This window comes from Nylanderia fulva, unplaced genomic scaffold (genome assembly GCF_048542155.1).
Source record: "Nylanderia fulva isolate GAGA-0341 unplaced genomic scaffold, ASM4854215v1 Scaffold6, whole genome shotgun sequence".
Classification (NCBI taxonomy): Eukaryota; Metazoa; Arthropoda; class Insecta; order Hymenoptera; family Formicidae; genus Nylanderia; species Nylanderia fulva.
In genome coordinates, this window is record NW_028190698.1 from 2,436,536 (window position 1) to 2,453,735 (window position 17,200).

A 17,200-nucleotide genomic window follows, 5' to 3' on the forward strand; every position below is an offset into this window, starting at 1 on the left:
ATTTAAAAAAAACATTTTTTTAAAGTTGGGCGCCGGGTTCACATCGGTAATTAAATTACAGATAAATAATTTTAGAACAAACTTTAATGAAAATTGTTCAAGAAATAAGAGAAATCTTGATTTTTTTAGTGAATTTTTTCCACTTTAACATTGAGGAATTATTGAATTAATTGTTAAATGAAGGAGAAATTGAAAAGAAATTATACGGTGTCCATTATAATAATGACTTTAGATTTAGATATATTGACATTTTATGAAATATTTACGATCGATTCGGACTTTATTTAAGTAGAATTGAAGGATAATCTTCAAGTAGCGACATTCGTTTTATTGGAATATAACGCTTTACATATATAAAAGTACTAAATGAAAATAAGAATACGTGCTACACAAGCATGTTTCTGATAAGATAAGGGTAACTCTTCTATTATCACTTCTAGAAGGCTATTCGGTTATCTAACAAAAAATCGTCCTTGTCGAAAGATTCACGATTTAAATAATTGACATTGAGTTAATTGTGGCTCGATATGAACTACAGCAATTTAATTATTTCGCGCACGTTCGCAATAATACGATGACAAAGTTTTTTTTACCTTGCATCATAAACATTTTAACATATCCGTTTTTCTTATGTCTTCTGTCAAGGCATAATTTTTCAGATTTCCATTAATGTATGCTTATTTATAACTGTTTTTTCCACATTATGACCATTTTTTTATACTCATCTGTGTTGGGCATTGAATATTCTTTCTCGTAAAACTCTCTTGTATGTATATGAATATATAGATTGTTTTAGATACTTGAATTTTTATTGACAAAATGTGAATATAGGTTGCTTTAAATACTTTAGAATTTTTATTGACAAAAAGGGAGAAAAAGGAAAACAAACATAAAGATTTTTTATCTTTCTTTTCACTTTTTCCTCTTGACTCCTTTCCTTGACTCTTTCATTGCTCCTTTTTCTTATTCATAATCTTTCAATTATTTCGATTGTATATATTATTATTCGAGCCTTTTTTGTATTATATGATTGTCCTTTCACATTTTTCCCTTTATTCTCGTTCTTTTCTTCTCTCTTCTTTCTAATCTTCTTTTTTCTCTGCTTTCTCCTCTCTTAATCCTTCTTTTCTTTCTCTCAAATCCACTTTTTTCTTCCACAGGCTTTTTTTTGCAAACAAAATGGGATGTTCAAATCGGATTCGAATCTGAGATATTTCGCTTATCAGAGTCACTTAGTGATTTATTATGCTAGGTCACATGTCACCCCAGTTTGAAAATCAATATATAAATGTATGGATATGTACCGTGATAGAATATATTGCAATCTTCAATGTTACGATCAGAAGAAGAGGAAGACCTATTTTGAATTCTCGAGTTTGAATAATCGATTAATCGAGAATATCTTAATCGAGCGAGCTAAAAAGGTTTGTATACGTTTATACGATTCCTTTGTATTTGTAACGGAAATGCTTCCGATATGTAATAAAACGCGAATAGCACAGACGACCTTGAAGCAACGTTTGAAGCGAGAAATTTTCAAGTCGCGATCTGTTTATGATTTCGTTGACATCGCGCGAGATGACATATCGGATGTTTTGCGCGATTATCTCGGCAGCGAAATCGCCGAAACGACGATGCAAAGAGAGGAATCACGTAATCATCACGTAATCTGTCAGGGCAACCAAGTTATATCTGTTGACACCAGAGATAAGAGTCGTATCGTTCGTTCAACTAATGGCACATTTTACTTCATTACGTAGGACATTTTTGACACTTGTGCAGGGTTGGGTAAGTTAATGATTTTTTTAAACTAAGTTAAGTTAAAGTTAATTGCTTATAAAATTAATTTAGTTGAGTTAAAAGTTTTATGAATAAAAAATTAACTGAGTTAAGTTAAGATTAAATTAATTAACTGAAGTTAAATCAAAAGTTAATTTTTAAAAACATTTATATTAAATTAGAATTTATATTAAATTAGAATATTTTTATTTTACACGTATAATCAAAGGATTTTAGCCTGAACTTGCACTAGAGGCAAAGTTTTTTGGTAAAATTAAAGGATTTTATTAGCCTGGACTCGAACCAGGGGCAAAGTGTGTCGGTAAGACAAAATGACGGCAAAAATGACGGTCTCCTCTTTAGACAGGCCTTTGGCGATCTGTCTATTAATCTGTGACACTGTATACAAATGGAGTAGTTCATCCGCAACACACAATTATTTTTATTTATATTAAATTATGGTCTGAGGCGGTGAAAAATCACTCTTCATAATGATTATAGAACGACTTTTTGCTTTTCTCAATATATTTCGAAAATTATTTAAGATATCAAAGAATATTTTAGACAAAAGTTTTATAGTAAAAACACCTCTATTTAACTACGTTAATAAAATTTTGAAAAAATTTTCCCCAAAAGTTGCAAACGTTTTTTTTTAGTTATATATTAATGTGGATATAAATAGAGTAGTTTTTATTATAAAATAATTTTTGATATTTCGAATAATTTTCGAGAAAAGCAGAAAGTCATTCTATTTTGTCCTCTCTTTCTTTCCTCTGCTCCTCCCAATCCTTCCTTAACAATTCTCCGAACCAATCCTCTTCCTACCCTCTCCTCTCCTGCTCTTGTTCTCAGTTTTTGTCTGCTTATCTCTTCTCTCACCATGTGTCCTTCTTTCTACCCTTAATGCCCATCTCGCAGGTACTTTTCCCCTAATCTTTCCATCCCTTGTCTCTCCTTCCACCTCCATATTTCTACTCCATAGCTCAGCACTGTCCACACCAGCTTGTCCAACAGCCAAAGCCTTTTTCCCCAGTCTTTTCCAAATCTTCTTTTCTCTACCTCCCAAACTTGCCCCATCGCTCTTCTCGTCCTTTTCCACAGCTGTCGTTATTGCCCTCCATTCCTGTAGCCTATACGTGAATTCCTTTACTTCCTCCATTCTCTCTCCCTTTTTTTTCCACCTTTCTCCTAAAGCAATGAGCACACACTTTTGCATAAGCGCATAAGAAATTCGATTGGTTGAATTTTTTATGTATACTAGAGTTAGTTCGTAACACATTATCATGACAGTACATCACGTCATGACCTAAGATCAAATAAGTAGTGTTATTACAATAATGCGGTATTAAGTAGCACTTGATAAGGGCCGAAACCCATGGCCGAAACGTCGTGAAGTTTAATAAATAGTATTTATAGCCAGATATGGTTGACGAAATTATTACCATTTTTATGTATACGTTTATATAGACCAATCAAGATTCTTATGCTTACGCTTATGCGCCTATGCAAAAGTGTGTGCTTCTTGCTTAAATCTCATAACTTTCGACTTCTTCGCATTCAATTCTAGCCTCTTATGATCGAAATACTCTTCTAGTCTTTCCATCATGCTCCTTAATTCTTCCTCCTATTCTTGCCTCTGTATCGTCCGATACGCGTGAAAATGGTTTTAATATATAACTTTTTTATTAGACTTGCAATCTCACTTTTAATTGTTTACTAATAATTCTTCATATTATTTTTACCGCGTATACTATATTTCACGCACAGACAAACTGCAGAACTTTTTTTATTAAATAAGTATTACGAACTGACACAAAGAAGTCAATAACAAAACTGTAATTTTTTTATTTATATATGCAATTATAGCTAACGCGGTCAGTTTTTATAAGTATTTTAATCGTGGAAAAGGATTTATTCATCAATTTATTCGCATTCGGTCGGTAAAAACATACCTCCGGCATCCCCTGAAAGCATAAAATAAATAATCTCCGTGTAGCATAATATTTTTTATATTATTAACATTATTTTGATGTATATGTTAATTGATTATTAACTGTGTGTCGTAGTCGCCAGTAAGAAATAAAATTAAAACTTATTAAATTTATAAAACGACCAATATTTTTTATTCATTTAACTCATGACGTTTCGACTTCTTGACAAAATTAAAGACGTTTTCAAGAGTAAAAAAAAAAAAACAGTAATAACGCATGCTGAAAGGTGTGTAAGAAATGACTTTTTTCGTTGTATATTCTATATTACTTCTATGCCATCACTGGCATAGAAGTGATCTAGAAATAAGGGAACCATTTCGAAAGAATTCCTTTTCCCTGTCCCTGGAATGGTCAGTTCTACATCCTATCCTAAGAGCTAACAATAAGTTCTATTCTAAAAGGACACAGCCACTCTTGCACAGTGGACGGGGCATAAAGTACGGGCCAAAATGGCTATATTTTACGAAATATTTCGTAGTTTATGCAAGATTATATCAAACTAATTGCAAGAAGTATAAAATATCTTGTAAACTATGTTCACTTTTTAGCAATTTTATCTTTATATAACTTCGTATGCCGAATATTTCAAGGGATTAATTTATGTAAAAAAAGACGATGATTTCGTTTAATAAAACTGTGTTAACTTATTAAATAACTCTGAAAAACGCCGAAGCAACTTTTGGTCACGATATTCTATTCCCCTCAAAATAATTCTACAACTTCTATATAGAATATTTTTCCTAAAAACGTTTTGTTTTTAAGATAATTTAATCGACTGCAAATTTGAAACATCTTGTCTATACATTAATTGAATTTCTTACTTTGTATATATTTACCCTTACAAAAACGTTTATATATGAGTATGAGATATTATACGCTAAAAGCTGAAAGCAACAAGTTGTTAGTTGTTAACCTCTTTTATTGATAAATAAGCGTTGTTTAAATCGTTAAAACTAGTCACCATGATTATTTTTATATTTGTTTCGGAAAATAATATAAAGTAAAATTTAGTAAGACAAGTCGAGGAACAATTTCTAAATTGAGATTTGAATTCCTCTTTTTCCTTTACCCCCTAAATCAGTGCTCGGAATTACTCTTTTTGGGGTACAACGACGAGGCTCGATGGCCGATTTGCGGACAACCCCCGCGTTGTTAGGGAATTTTTCCTCTTCAAGTTTATCGATAGGAAATGGTGCTATTTGACCATAAGATCGTCTTAAAATCTCGTTTTTACGGAAACCAGCGATTTCATTGGCTATTGGCATTTTGCCTGGAGACTCGGACTTGCGATTTTCTAACAATGTGGGTCCAAGGATTGGAGATCGTTCATTTTCACAAGGGCTTCCAAACAGATTAGTCGACGTTACAAACAAGAACAGCTACCTGACGATTTCAAAATGCCAGTAACGCGTTCCATGTCGTTAAGTTCTTCAATCAACAGTTAGTACAAAAATATATATTTATATATTTATATTATTTATTTATAATTATATATATTTACATGATATTGCATGATAAAATATTTTATAACAGACATGTCAAATTTGTTTTGCATCACATGTACTTTCCATTTCCGTAGTCAGAAATAGGGATTCCCATTTGAAAAATTCAGTTAAGCCTTAAAATTTAAACAGAAGAGAAGTGTGTGAATGAATGAGAAAGAGAGATAAAAGAAACGGGAAGAGACAAAGAATATTTTCCCACAACTTGTAGCCTGGAGCACACACTTTTGCATAAGCGCATACGCGTAAGCTAAGAATCTTGATTGGTCTATAAACGTATGCATAAAAAATTCAAGCAATCGAATTTCTTATGCGCTTATGCAAAAGTGTGTGCGCTTCTCTCCTACTCGACATTTTTCCCGTGAAATTTTACCCGCCAATTTTCCGCGTGGAGATTTGCTTATCGTTACGAGTACGTGACATAACTATCGTGCGCTATGTATGCTCTTTCTCTCCATCGACTTCTCTCACTCCCCAATCCTTCTCCCTCTCGTCGCGGTCGCCAGTGATGGTAGGGTAAACCGCGACTTCGCATTGTGCTTGGGCCGCTCGTTGCTCAGTCCGCTTGAAGCATCATACGTGGAGAGACGTATGCATACGTCACGGATGTACACCGAATTGTGCGAGTTTCGCGCGCGTAAAAGTTTCTCGCGAGTGTAAGGGAAAGAAAAAAAACGGAGCAAGAGAAATAGATCGGTGACCGACGCGCGACATTCGGACATTCCGGATCCGTTCTGTCATCGGCGAGAGGAAAGCTGACGCGAGAGGATATCGGATGTGGCTATCGTGTACGAACGATCGGAGCGAAGGACGGCGCCCGGTTTCTCAAATGCACCCACGCCGAGGAATCAGCGGGTTAACGATGTCGTCCTCGCGCCTCGAACGTCATCGTCGTCGTCGCCTCGTCGCGATTCGCGAAATCGGACGCTCGTGCTTCGACCGAACCGGTTTTCGGCCCATAATGTGCTTCCGGGCTAAGGTCGCCTCGGTGCAAACGGAACATCGTCGTCGTCGTGGTTTCTAAGTCGTTTCGCGCGAAGGATTCAGATGAGAAATCCATCCTCGTCTCACAGATCTCGGAGAGACTCGAGAAATTATACTAAACGCGAACTGTCATTTTTTGACAGCTCTCATTTTTTGACATTTGATAGCTGGCGGCGCTTTTTGACAGAGCGAAGATATCGGTGCAAACGCGTTCTGCTCTGGATCAGAAAGAAAAAAGGAATTCAGAAAGAGTGGATGTTCGATAATAATTATATTGACAACTATGCATATTGCATCATGTTGCATAATCGAGAGCTCAGATAAAAAAAGTGCGGTTTTGTGTGTTTTAAAAGAGGATAGAGGAACTTTGGAATGTGTGGATGTGTGCATATATTTATATAATCAGATATTATCCATCACGTGAACCTTCTTCAATACCGAAAAGCTTCCAAGAGAATGCTACCTCCAGCTGCCATGCATTTAGAACAAAGAATGGGCAATGACAGGCCAGGTAAAGACAAAAATAGTTCTTTTTCATTTTATTGAAATATTTCTTTCATTCTTATTCATAATTTCCTAATCCGCTGATGGTCAAAAGTTACATTCCCGGTGAGAAATGATGGTCGAATTGATATCAAATTCGTCGAATCGATGTCGAATCGATGACGATTCGACCAATCATTTCTCACTGGGTTCGGCGTGTCAGCTTAGAAAAAATACTATCAAGTTTATTACTTCCGTTTACGACTTCGTCGATGACGGATTTATCGCGCGCGAATGACAATAAATAGCGGATTGTCAATTGCCGGCTGTCAATAATGATCGCAGTATGATACACGGTCGTGCGCAAAGATTCTTCTTTTTTTATGAATGATCGACACACGTGGATTATCACGCGATTGTAGGTGCGATTGTAATCGAGTCACGGTCACGTCGTCGCACGCACGTGGCGCGCGTTCAAAGAAAAATCGTAATACTCGAACGTCAACTTTTGCTGCCGATCTGTTGGCGAAAGTGTAGAGTACAGTGAGAGATTTAATAATATACATATATTATTTCAAATATATACATATAATATATTCGAAAACTTCTTTTTATATACTCTAAATATTTCTTTAAAAATTCATCGATAATCGACATGATATAATTTTATACAGGATGTCCTAGAACTAGTAGTAAACCTGTTAACGGCAGATTCCTGGAATAATTTGGAGATGATTTTTCCTGAACAAAAATGTCGAGACATTAATAATTTTTGAGTTATAACCCAGCCAGAAATGATAGTTAAATTGACGTCAAATCGATGTCGATTGATGTCGAATCGATGTCGAATTGGTCGAATCGATATCGATTCGACATCCTTTTTTGAGTCCTTATCAAGTGATTTGTAAAAATAAAAATAAAATTATAATTTTAAGATGTCAAGAACGAACATAGTGCCGACAACACTGTAGTTTGACGAAAAGGTTTAGATGAGATACTAAAGACTCCACTTTGGACCGAGTCGACTGAGTGAGTCTTTAGTATCTCGTCTAAACCTTTTCGTCAAACTACAGTGTTGTCGGCACTATGTTCGTTCTTGACATCTTAAAATTATCATTTTATTTTTATTTTTACAAATCACTTGATAAGGACTCAAAGAAGGGTCGAAACGTTGTGATTGAATAAATAATATTTGCCAGTACAGTCGAGAGAAGATTCTTACCTTTTTTCATATTCTTTTAATAATTTCATGTAGAAAATATAAATATGATGTTTTCTAAGTCGGACAATAGAGCCAAAGAACGAAAAATTAATTATTCGGAACTGTATCTCAATATGAGATCCCAAAGTTCTATATATAAATTAATCTCGAAACTTACATATGGAGAAAAAGGCGCGAAAAATATAGGTCCGAAAAGTCGCTGAAGTGAGAACTGCATGTTCCGCGAGAACTTGGCACATCTATCCAAAACGAATATTCGACACTCGCATTTCGTTGATCGAAATCACGCGCTTTTTGACGAATCATGTTGACATGACAGTGGCGAGACGAAAGCGAAGGCGTCTCGTATATATCCGCAGAATTTTTTCCGAAAGGAGTGATTCAAAATGTAGCGTATACTTTTGAAATTGGAAGATTTCTAATTTTTGAAATTTATATAGCTTTTTTGGTATTAAAAGAAGCATTGATTAAATAATAAATAAAATTGAGATCTTATTTAATGTTTAAAAAGCAGGCAGAATTAATTAAATTCGAGCAAGGCAGACAAAATATTAATTATATTGAAGAAAAACATTTTCTTATAGATTAGGGCAGAAAATCGGTAAAATTTAGTACAGCTTTTCCTTCTTTTATTCAAAGGAAGAGCAAATGTTTAATTTTTTCATATTGTGTTCTACGTCTATGCGGTGTTAAAAGCGCGTGCGATGTCTTTTAGCGTGTAATACTGCTCCGTTGATTGTGAAGTTCCGTTTGTGTGCTTGTGTGAACCCCGGGCAATTCGTTCTTAAAACCACGTGCTCTTATACGTCAATGGCGCACGCTCTAGTCTCTTGGCAAGGCTAACATTCCATTCGCGTGCAACGTTGTTCGGAGAAAAACTTTCGTCATTTCAAAAATTTCGATGCAGTTTCGATCAGGGTCGGATTAACCAATAGGCAAACTAAAAAAGGCTCTCATCACAAAAAGGCCCCCATCAACCAATGAAGAAAAATTTTATTTATAATAAAAAAATTATTTCGCATTATTTTAATTACGGTTCCTTTTTAGTGCTCATATATTTAATTAATTTTCAAAAAATCCTCGCCTTACATAGGCCCCAAAACCAAAATCTGTCTAAGGCCGCATATTCGGTTAATCCGGAACTGGTTTCGATCGATAAATTTATCGTACAATAGAATCTTTAACTTTGATTTTACTATATTTATGTTAGAGATTTAATATATGACGTTTGACATAGCGAGACAAAAGACCCCCATTAAGTTAGCCCCCTCACCAGCGCTAAATAAATTTTTATATATAGTGATAAGAATATTAGATTATATCGGCTCTTAATATAAAACACGATATACACCTCCTCCTTCTCGGCCGTAGAGCCAAACGCGATGTTATTGCGAAATTAAGTAAGAAAATTAGGAATCTGGGAATTTGTATCCTATGGTTGGGATCTCAAAAACTTTCGGACCAATATTTTTCTCGCCTATTTCTTTACAGAGAAATTAGGAATCTGGGAATTTGTATTCTATGGTTGGGATCTCAAAAACTTTTGGACCAATATTTTTCTCGCCAGTTTCTTTACAGAGAAATAGGCGAGAAAAATATTGGTCCGAAAGTTTTTGAGATCCCAACCATAGGATACAAATTCCCAGATTCCTAATTTCTTTACAGAGAAATAGGCGAGAAAAATATTGGTCCGAAAGTTGACTAAATCTCGCCTATTTCTCTGTAAAGAAATAGGCGAGAAAATATTGGTCCGAAAGTTGACTAAATCGGGAAGGTCTTCGTTTCCCGGTTTAGTCAACAGAGGAAGTTAAAAGAGGAACAAGGAGAATTTATGAGATCCCAACCATAGGATACAAATTCCCAGATTCTTTAATTTTCTCACTTAATTTCGCTATAACATCGCGTTTGGCTCTATGGCCGAGAAGAGGAGGTGTGTATCGTGTTTTATATATAGCTTAAAATAAGGTGCTAATTAGATGCCGAAGTCCGGAATTAGGTGCTCGCTTCGTTTGACAGATTTTTGGACTCTAAGGGCGATCGCGGCGACTGGACAAGAGTAAAGTGATAGAAATTTTTTTTTATATATCTAAACGGATTCTGAGAGCACTTAATTAACACCTAATTCTTACATATTCGTTCTTTTTAAATTATTTTATTTATATTTTTTATATGGGGGGCTGACTTAACATTAAGCTGCCCTGCCCCTCAATATAAATTTAATTTTCTGATAAACGGTTCGAGCATCTAATTCCTGACTTCGACAACTAATTAACTTATTTTAAGCTATATAAAAATTTATTTAGTGTTGTTGAGGGGGGGGGGGGGTTAACTTAATGGGGCCAGACAAAAGTATTCCATTTGTTTTTCTATCCATCAATAATTTATCTCTTTCTCATTTATTCTTATACATTTTTATAATTTTTGTCAAATCCAATTTTAAAATCAAGGAAAAATTAAAATTATATATATATATTTTTTTTTTAAATATTAGGTAAAGTTTCTTCTTCCTTAAAATTTTGTATATAAATATATATATATATATATATATATATATATATATTTTTAACAAATTTTAAATTTAAAATTGGTGCATTTAATGTAGAAAATTATAAAATAAGAAATGCAAAATTTAAATAGGTTTATGCTGCTAGATTAAAAAAATAGCATACGAAAATTACTATACAGGGTGTTCGGGAACTCCGGTGCCAACCGTTGAGGGGTTGTAGGGTAGGTGAAAATATGCAACTTTCATTAATAAACATGTGGTCTCCGACGACGCCTGTCGACGCCAGTAACTTTATTATTTTTCCTTCACAAAAAATGCAATCACAAAAGATGCTCGAAATGGCGACCTCCTAATTCAATGCAGGCATTACACCGCCGCACCATACTTTGCCGAACTCGTTCGAAAATGCCTGGTGTATGCTGGACGACCTCACAAGCATTGAAGATCCTCGCAGTCAGATCGTGCATCGTTGACAGGCGTCGTCGGAGACTACATGTTTATTAATAAAAGTTGAATATTTTCACCTACCCTACAACCCCTCAACGGTTGGCACCGGAGTTCCCGAACACCCTGTATAAAGCAAATTAATATTGACATTGATATTACTAAATTGAAATTATTTTATAAATGTTTAAGTACACGAAAAAAATTGAATAATTTTTTGTAATAACTGGGATTTATATTTCTATAAATAACCGTGGATCACAAAATATTTAAAATTTATATTTAAAAAAATGTTCCTCTAAAAACGTGATACTTTCTTAACATCAAATTAGCCTTTCCAAAAAAAGATTTAATATTTTTATAAAATGAACTTTTATATAATAATCTTAAGATTTTTTTAAGAAGATAGAATTTATAGAAAGATTTACGACATGTGTATTTTCTGTCATCTGTCGTCTAACATTAATCTTATCTCATTAATATATGTCATTCGTAGATGCACATTTTTCTTTACTTTCAATTCGATAATTAAATGCATATCATTTATGTGACATTTTTAAACCGGTTAGTATTTTTCATATAATCGTTTATTATTTATTTTTTATCAGTCGGTTGAAAATAATAAATTGCCAGGCTCACATCTTCAGATTATTTAATTTTCAACTTTTATCTGAATTAATTCTCTAACTTTGATCTCTATTTTATTATCTTGGATGAGGTTTGCTTTTTCTAATTAAAATAGATTATTGTTGAATTATATTTCGTATATTAGCGAATTCTGTCTAGAGCTCACCATTCATAAAGTATAAGTAATTATCCAAAAATGGAATTATGATTATTAATGCTATTATTAGTGACATCGATCTATATGTCAGATCAGATTTTCTGAATTTTCTATTTTAGTTACGGAATAACAAGATATTGCTCTAAATCAGTATTTATCTTCTTGCTTATTTGTATCTTTTGCATTTCTCCTATTTCTCCTAATAAATAAATATTAAAAACTTTAAAGACGACAGAGCGAGAGAGAGAAAGAGAGAGAGATACATCTTCAATGAGATGTCCGTATCGCCTGACCCAAATCTTAGAGAGCGTTAGCCATCGACGAAAGGTTAATACGTTCATCATGTTTATCTCTGTTGCATAAATAGCTTTTTCTTTTACGATGACGAACCCATCCAAACACTTAATCGCAAATATATACGATGACGTGGAGATAATACTGTAACAGGATGATTTTCTGTTTCGTCAACGAGACTTTCGTTTTCGGAAAGAAAGTCACTTCTTCTATTATTCGTACAAATACTTCAAATCTTCCAAAGGAAATATTAAAACATGTTTAATTTTAAGGACGACGAGCGATATAATATATGTTATATTTTACATATATTTTAAAGTATATCTTGTCCCCTCCTGCGTTGCCTCAACTCAAATTTAATTGGTTTGTTCGTAAATAAAAAGGCACATACGTCGAAGTGACTCGACAATTTATACAAACTTTGACGGTCGATACACGTTGGTCGACCTTGTCGATTTAGATATCCTAGTGTTCGTGAGTTTCATTTGTGGCGTTTATTTTCTGCGTATCTTAACGAGAGAAATGGACCATTTTATAGAACGTGTGAAAAAACATCCATGCTTATGGCAAATGGACAAGGAGTACAAAAAGGAAGAATGTGATAATGCTTGGAAAATTGTAAATGACGAATGCAGCTTTTTAGAAGACGGTATGTATTTTATGGTACCTTATTGTTATATTTCTTTTATCTTCAAATTATTTTTTTAAGTAATTATTATCATTATATAACTTTTTGAATCAACTATTATTGTAATGTACTTAATCTATTTTCTGCACCTTTGCTATACGGAACGCTTTCAACAGTATTAAGATAATTGCAAAATTCTTCTCTTACAAAAAACTTTATTTTATTTTTATTTTATTTTAAATGTCAACATGTGTGTCAATTTTGTTTGTGTTTTTGTCTGTGGTGTCAGTTGATCATTATTTAAATTTCCAATTTTGTCTTCACTTATATTATAGTAATAGTTATTTCTAATTAAATAATTGTGTAAAACACATGTGACTTTTACAGTTTTATCTATAAGTTTAACATAATACTCGAATGATCTTTGAAATATTCTCCATTAAAAGATCCATCATTACTAAAACGTCCTAAATCTCAGGTCAATATTAATAAATATTAATAAATTAATATTAATAAATAATAAACTTTCTGTTTGTATCAGCACCTACGCAGTAATATAATTGAATGTTTTTTTTTAAATTATAAAAATCTGATTATCTGCAATAATTTTAGAGTCACTACAGTCCTTTAAAACTATAATAAATGAAAAAAGTGGTTCCACAAAGCATCAAAAGCTTCTTTAACAATTTCCCAGGTCTTTCACATTAAGCTATATAAGTCATTGATCGAAATGAATCTCTTGTTGCCATATATCTGTAATTTCTATATCTACCTGTAATATTCATAATATATCTCTAATTTTAGAGGAAGAGGCAAAAGATTTTTGGAAAAAACTACTACAACGTTATGGATCAGGAGTAAATGAAGAAGAAATTACAAAAGACGCTAGCAAGAAGAGGATTTGCAAAATGATGGAGTTTGTAATTCCTATGAATAAACCAAGCACAAGTGCAACCCTTTTGAATACATCAAATGGATCTCAAATTAATACTTCTGAACTTATGGAGAATGTAGAAGAAACAAAACGTAGAGAAGAAATAGACATAGAAATGAACAAAAATAATATAGAAGAGCAAATATCAAATCTCCCCAAATCCCCAAATAATAAAGAACAATTTGATAAGATGATTGTACTACAGCAAGAAAAACGAAAAGAGAGAACAGCAAGATCATCAGAAAAAAGAGAAAGATTATTAGAAAGACTCAACAAATCAGATTTCATCCGAAAAGAATTACTCGATGAAAGTCATAATACAAAATCAAAAAATAAAATATACATTAACAAATTTTTTGAAAGTATGTGTGAAATGACTAATCATTTATCAGAAGATTTACAGATGAAAATTGAATCTCAACTTTTCGATAGTGTGATGAAAGCGCGAATAGAAGAAAATCAAAGAAAATTACAAATGTCGATGAGCAAGCTAACTGTTAAATCAAGACAGACTACATGTAAGAAGCAAAATAAATGTAATACTTCTTCAATCGAAAAAGGTGTGAATTCAATCACCTCATCTACATCATGTGAAGCTAATTCATCGAACTCATCATAGTAGCTTCTTCGTAGACACACAAACAATTCTCAATGTTGCAACAATGTTCTATCTTCAGAACTGCGCAGGAGAAGACTGATATACAAACGTATATTACTGATAAGACAATATATACCAATTTACGATAAGTCATTGAATTTGAATTTTTATATGATAACAGATGTGATACATTATAAATTATTTTTTTATGTTTTATTTTATCTTATAACTCTTCACACTAACTAGATATATAATTGTAAAATAGCAATATTTTTTTTAGATTAGTAATTTTGCACTAATCTTTTACTTGTCATCAATCCCTAGAATTGACACATTTACATTAATATTGTCTCATTTATGCCTCTTTTTCATATTACTTTCAATTAAAGCACGTTATTCAAAAAATTTATTTGTGCTCTTTCGAAAATAGTTAAAAACTTTTTCTCTTTACTTAATTCGTTAAAAAATTTAAATTTGCTTTAATTTCTGAATTCTATATGATGTGATGAAATCCAGAATTTTGTTTTTATAACCAAGAACTAGCGTTGCTCTAATATAATCTGATATAATTGAATTCTTTATTAGTGTATTAGAATTTAAAAACTTCTTCTGATGACCTATCGCGTAAATTTTTTAAAATATCTTGACAATTAGCCATTGTTTTTAAAAGAATGTGTTCACTGCAAAGGACAAAGTCATAATAACATATTATCGCTCATCTCTGATCAATAATATAATATAATATTACATTTACATTATATATAATATAATATATAATATAATATAATATATAATATAATATAATATATAATATAATATAATATAATATATAATATAATATAATATATAATATATAATATATAATATTATATAATATAATATTGTTCATTATTGTTTGTAATATAATGTTACATTTATATTACATCTCAGTTCTTAATTATAATTATTGTATATTATATTATATCATCTATAATATGTATATTATATTATTGTTCGTCCGTAGCGAGCTTTAATCGTTTTTATACTTCTAATAAGATGTCACATGCGAGATTTTATACTTGCCCTCTAATCGAGAAGAAGCGACTTGTGTAATTACAACACCGAAAAACGGCGCCAAGAGGATTCTCTTATAAATTAGAGATAATAATTCTCTTAATTTAAGATGATATTCTTATTTTCAGTAGAGAAATGCCTTAAATTAAGAGAATCCTCTTGACGCCGTTTAAAAATAAGAATACAATTTTTTTTACCACGGTGAACCAATTGCGCCTAATATCGATAGCCGTTGTAAAAAAATGTGATTTTTATTTAATTTTTTTCGATTTTTTATTATAAAAATTATTCTGATAAAAGCTTTTTGGCTTGTAAATCGAAATAAATATTTTAATCTTTATATATAACAAGTGCAAACTTTTTAAATTCACGTTTTTAGAAAAGTCTGTACAAATACAAAAATAAACGTTTAATAATAAATTTGCTTGATCTTTTGAAATAAATTGCTGTCTTGTTTTATTACATTAAAGAAGAAATATAAATATTTACGAGAAAATTTTATTTTGTGCAGTATGGTGTATATTTTGCATAAAAATAATATTAGATATATATTAAAATAAAAAAGAATACACACACACACACACTTAGCATATTATATGAAATACTATACTAATGAAATTCAAAGAGTTTTTTAAATCATAAAAAAGTCATTTAAGAATGAAATCAATATTTTCTCTGTAGATGTAGGAAAATGTTAATTTTGTGTTACAGTACACAGTAAAGAAAGAAAAATAACAAAAATTTTTAATATTTTTTCCGCAGTAATTCAATTTTGTTTATTCACATAGTCGTAATAAATAATAAAAATATATAATAAAAATGCTTCATAATAATTATGAATGTTTTTCAAATCTTCAAAATATTAATAATTATTTTATAAAACATTTTTATTATATATTTTTATTTATTATGACTTGTGAATAAATTCAATTATAAAATTATCGAGATATCTACTGAAAATCGCACTTTTTGGACATCCTCCTTTCTGGAGGAATTTTTAAAAAATATAATAGAAAAATTAAGTATCTCTATACATATTATCTCCCTTGTGCTGAGATATCGCAACGATTATGTCCGTGACATCTGTTTGTACACGCTCCGTCTATCAATACACTTTGCATTGAATACGGTGATTGCGTATCTTAGCTTGGTCGAATCCATATGCAACGTGCGGTAGATCGTCCGTAGGTCAGTCTCGATCGCTATTTCTTGATCACAAAAACGTTCTATCAATTTTGAGATCTTATAATTTTCTCAAGATTTCAGTGACGCAGCAATAAAAATAGTTTCACAGACCATCGTTTTTTAATAATTAATTTTTAAAGCGGGGTCTACAATGGCAGCCCCATTTCAGAGTTTCTTTAAAAAAAATTTTCACACAAAAACATTTTATATTTTACTTAAACTTACTAGCTACTTCTTTGTCACATTGTTATATCTTTGACTCGTTTGGGAATAATCCATGCTTTTTATATTTGGAGTTAGGTAATGCTAGAACTCGATGGACTCAAGTAATGTTGGAACTCGAATAGAACTTTTTGTCATTGTGAATAGAATGCATTTCCGAAAAATAATGTGCATTTGAATAAATAAACAATAATATTCCTATGTGAAACAAACCTGTCATTATGAAATATCTGAAAGATATTCAGAGAATATCCAGAGGATATCCAGAGGACATTTGAACATCCTCAGGATGTTCTCTGAACGTCTTCGGGATATGCTGTTAGGGATAACATAGGATAATCATAAAAAAGTGATACTATGGAAAAAAATAAATCCATAAAAAGAAAACTTTTATCTCTATAAGATCATTTAATGGAATCTTTGTTATAAAAGAAAATTCAATTTGGTGTATTTTTTTTTTATAATACATACAGATGGAGAACGTTATTCCTATATAATATCATACAATACACTTTACTTATTTTATTATTACTGTATAATCGTTTCTGTTGTAACGAAGCAGCTGTTGTGGTTAATCTTACTTAAGTAGGA

General features: G+C 31.8%; 2 protein-coding genes across 4 annotated transcripts in view; both read left to right on the forward strand.

Moving 5' to 3' along the window:
- LOC114940928 (uncharacterized) overlaps window positions 1-17,200 on the forward strand; it is a 46,145-nt gene that overhangs the window by 17,415 nt on the left and 11,530 nt on the right. Inside the window, exon 1 of one of the 3 annotated variants that reach the window (XM_029315754.2) lies at window positions 5,806-6,767. The exons of 1 other annotated variant lie outside the window; for it this stretch is intronic. In XM_029315754.2, the coding sequence (XP_029171587.1) occupies window positions 6,713-6,767 (55 nt within the window). In that variant the 5' untranslated portion in view covers window positions 5,806-6,712. Of the gene's footprint in view, window positions 1-5,805; window positions 6,768-17,200 lie in introns of those variants that run through there. One more of the 3 variants, XM_029315740.2, reaches the window with a different exon arrangement.
- On the forward strand, window positions 12,399-14,922 carry LOC114940944 (uncharacterized). Its single transcript, XM_029315762.2, has 2 exons — window positions 12,399-12,638; window positions 13,422-14,922. Exons 1-2 carry the CDS (start codon window positions 12,512-12,514, stop codon window positions 14,168-14,170), a joined length of 876 nt encoding a protein of 291 aa, XP_029171595.2. The 5' UTR covers window positions 12,399-12,511; the 3' UTR covers window positions 14,171-14,922.

Coding starts and splice junctions, on each gene's coding strand:
- LOC114940944 (XM_029315762.2), top strand. CDS start 12,512: ATGGACCATTTTATAGAACGTGTGAAAAAACATCCATGCTTATGGCAA. Junction 12,639..13,421: donor ATGCAGCTTTTTAGAAGACG/GTATGTATTTTA, acceptor CTCTAATTTTAG/AGGAAGAGGCAAAAGATTTT.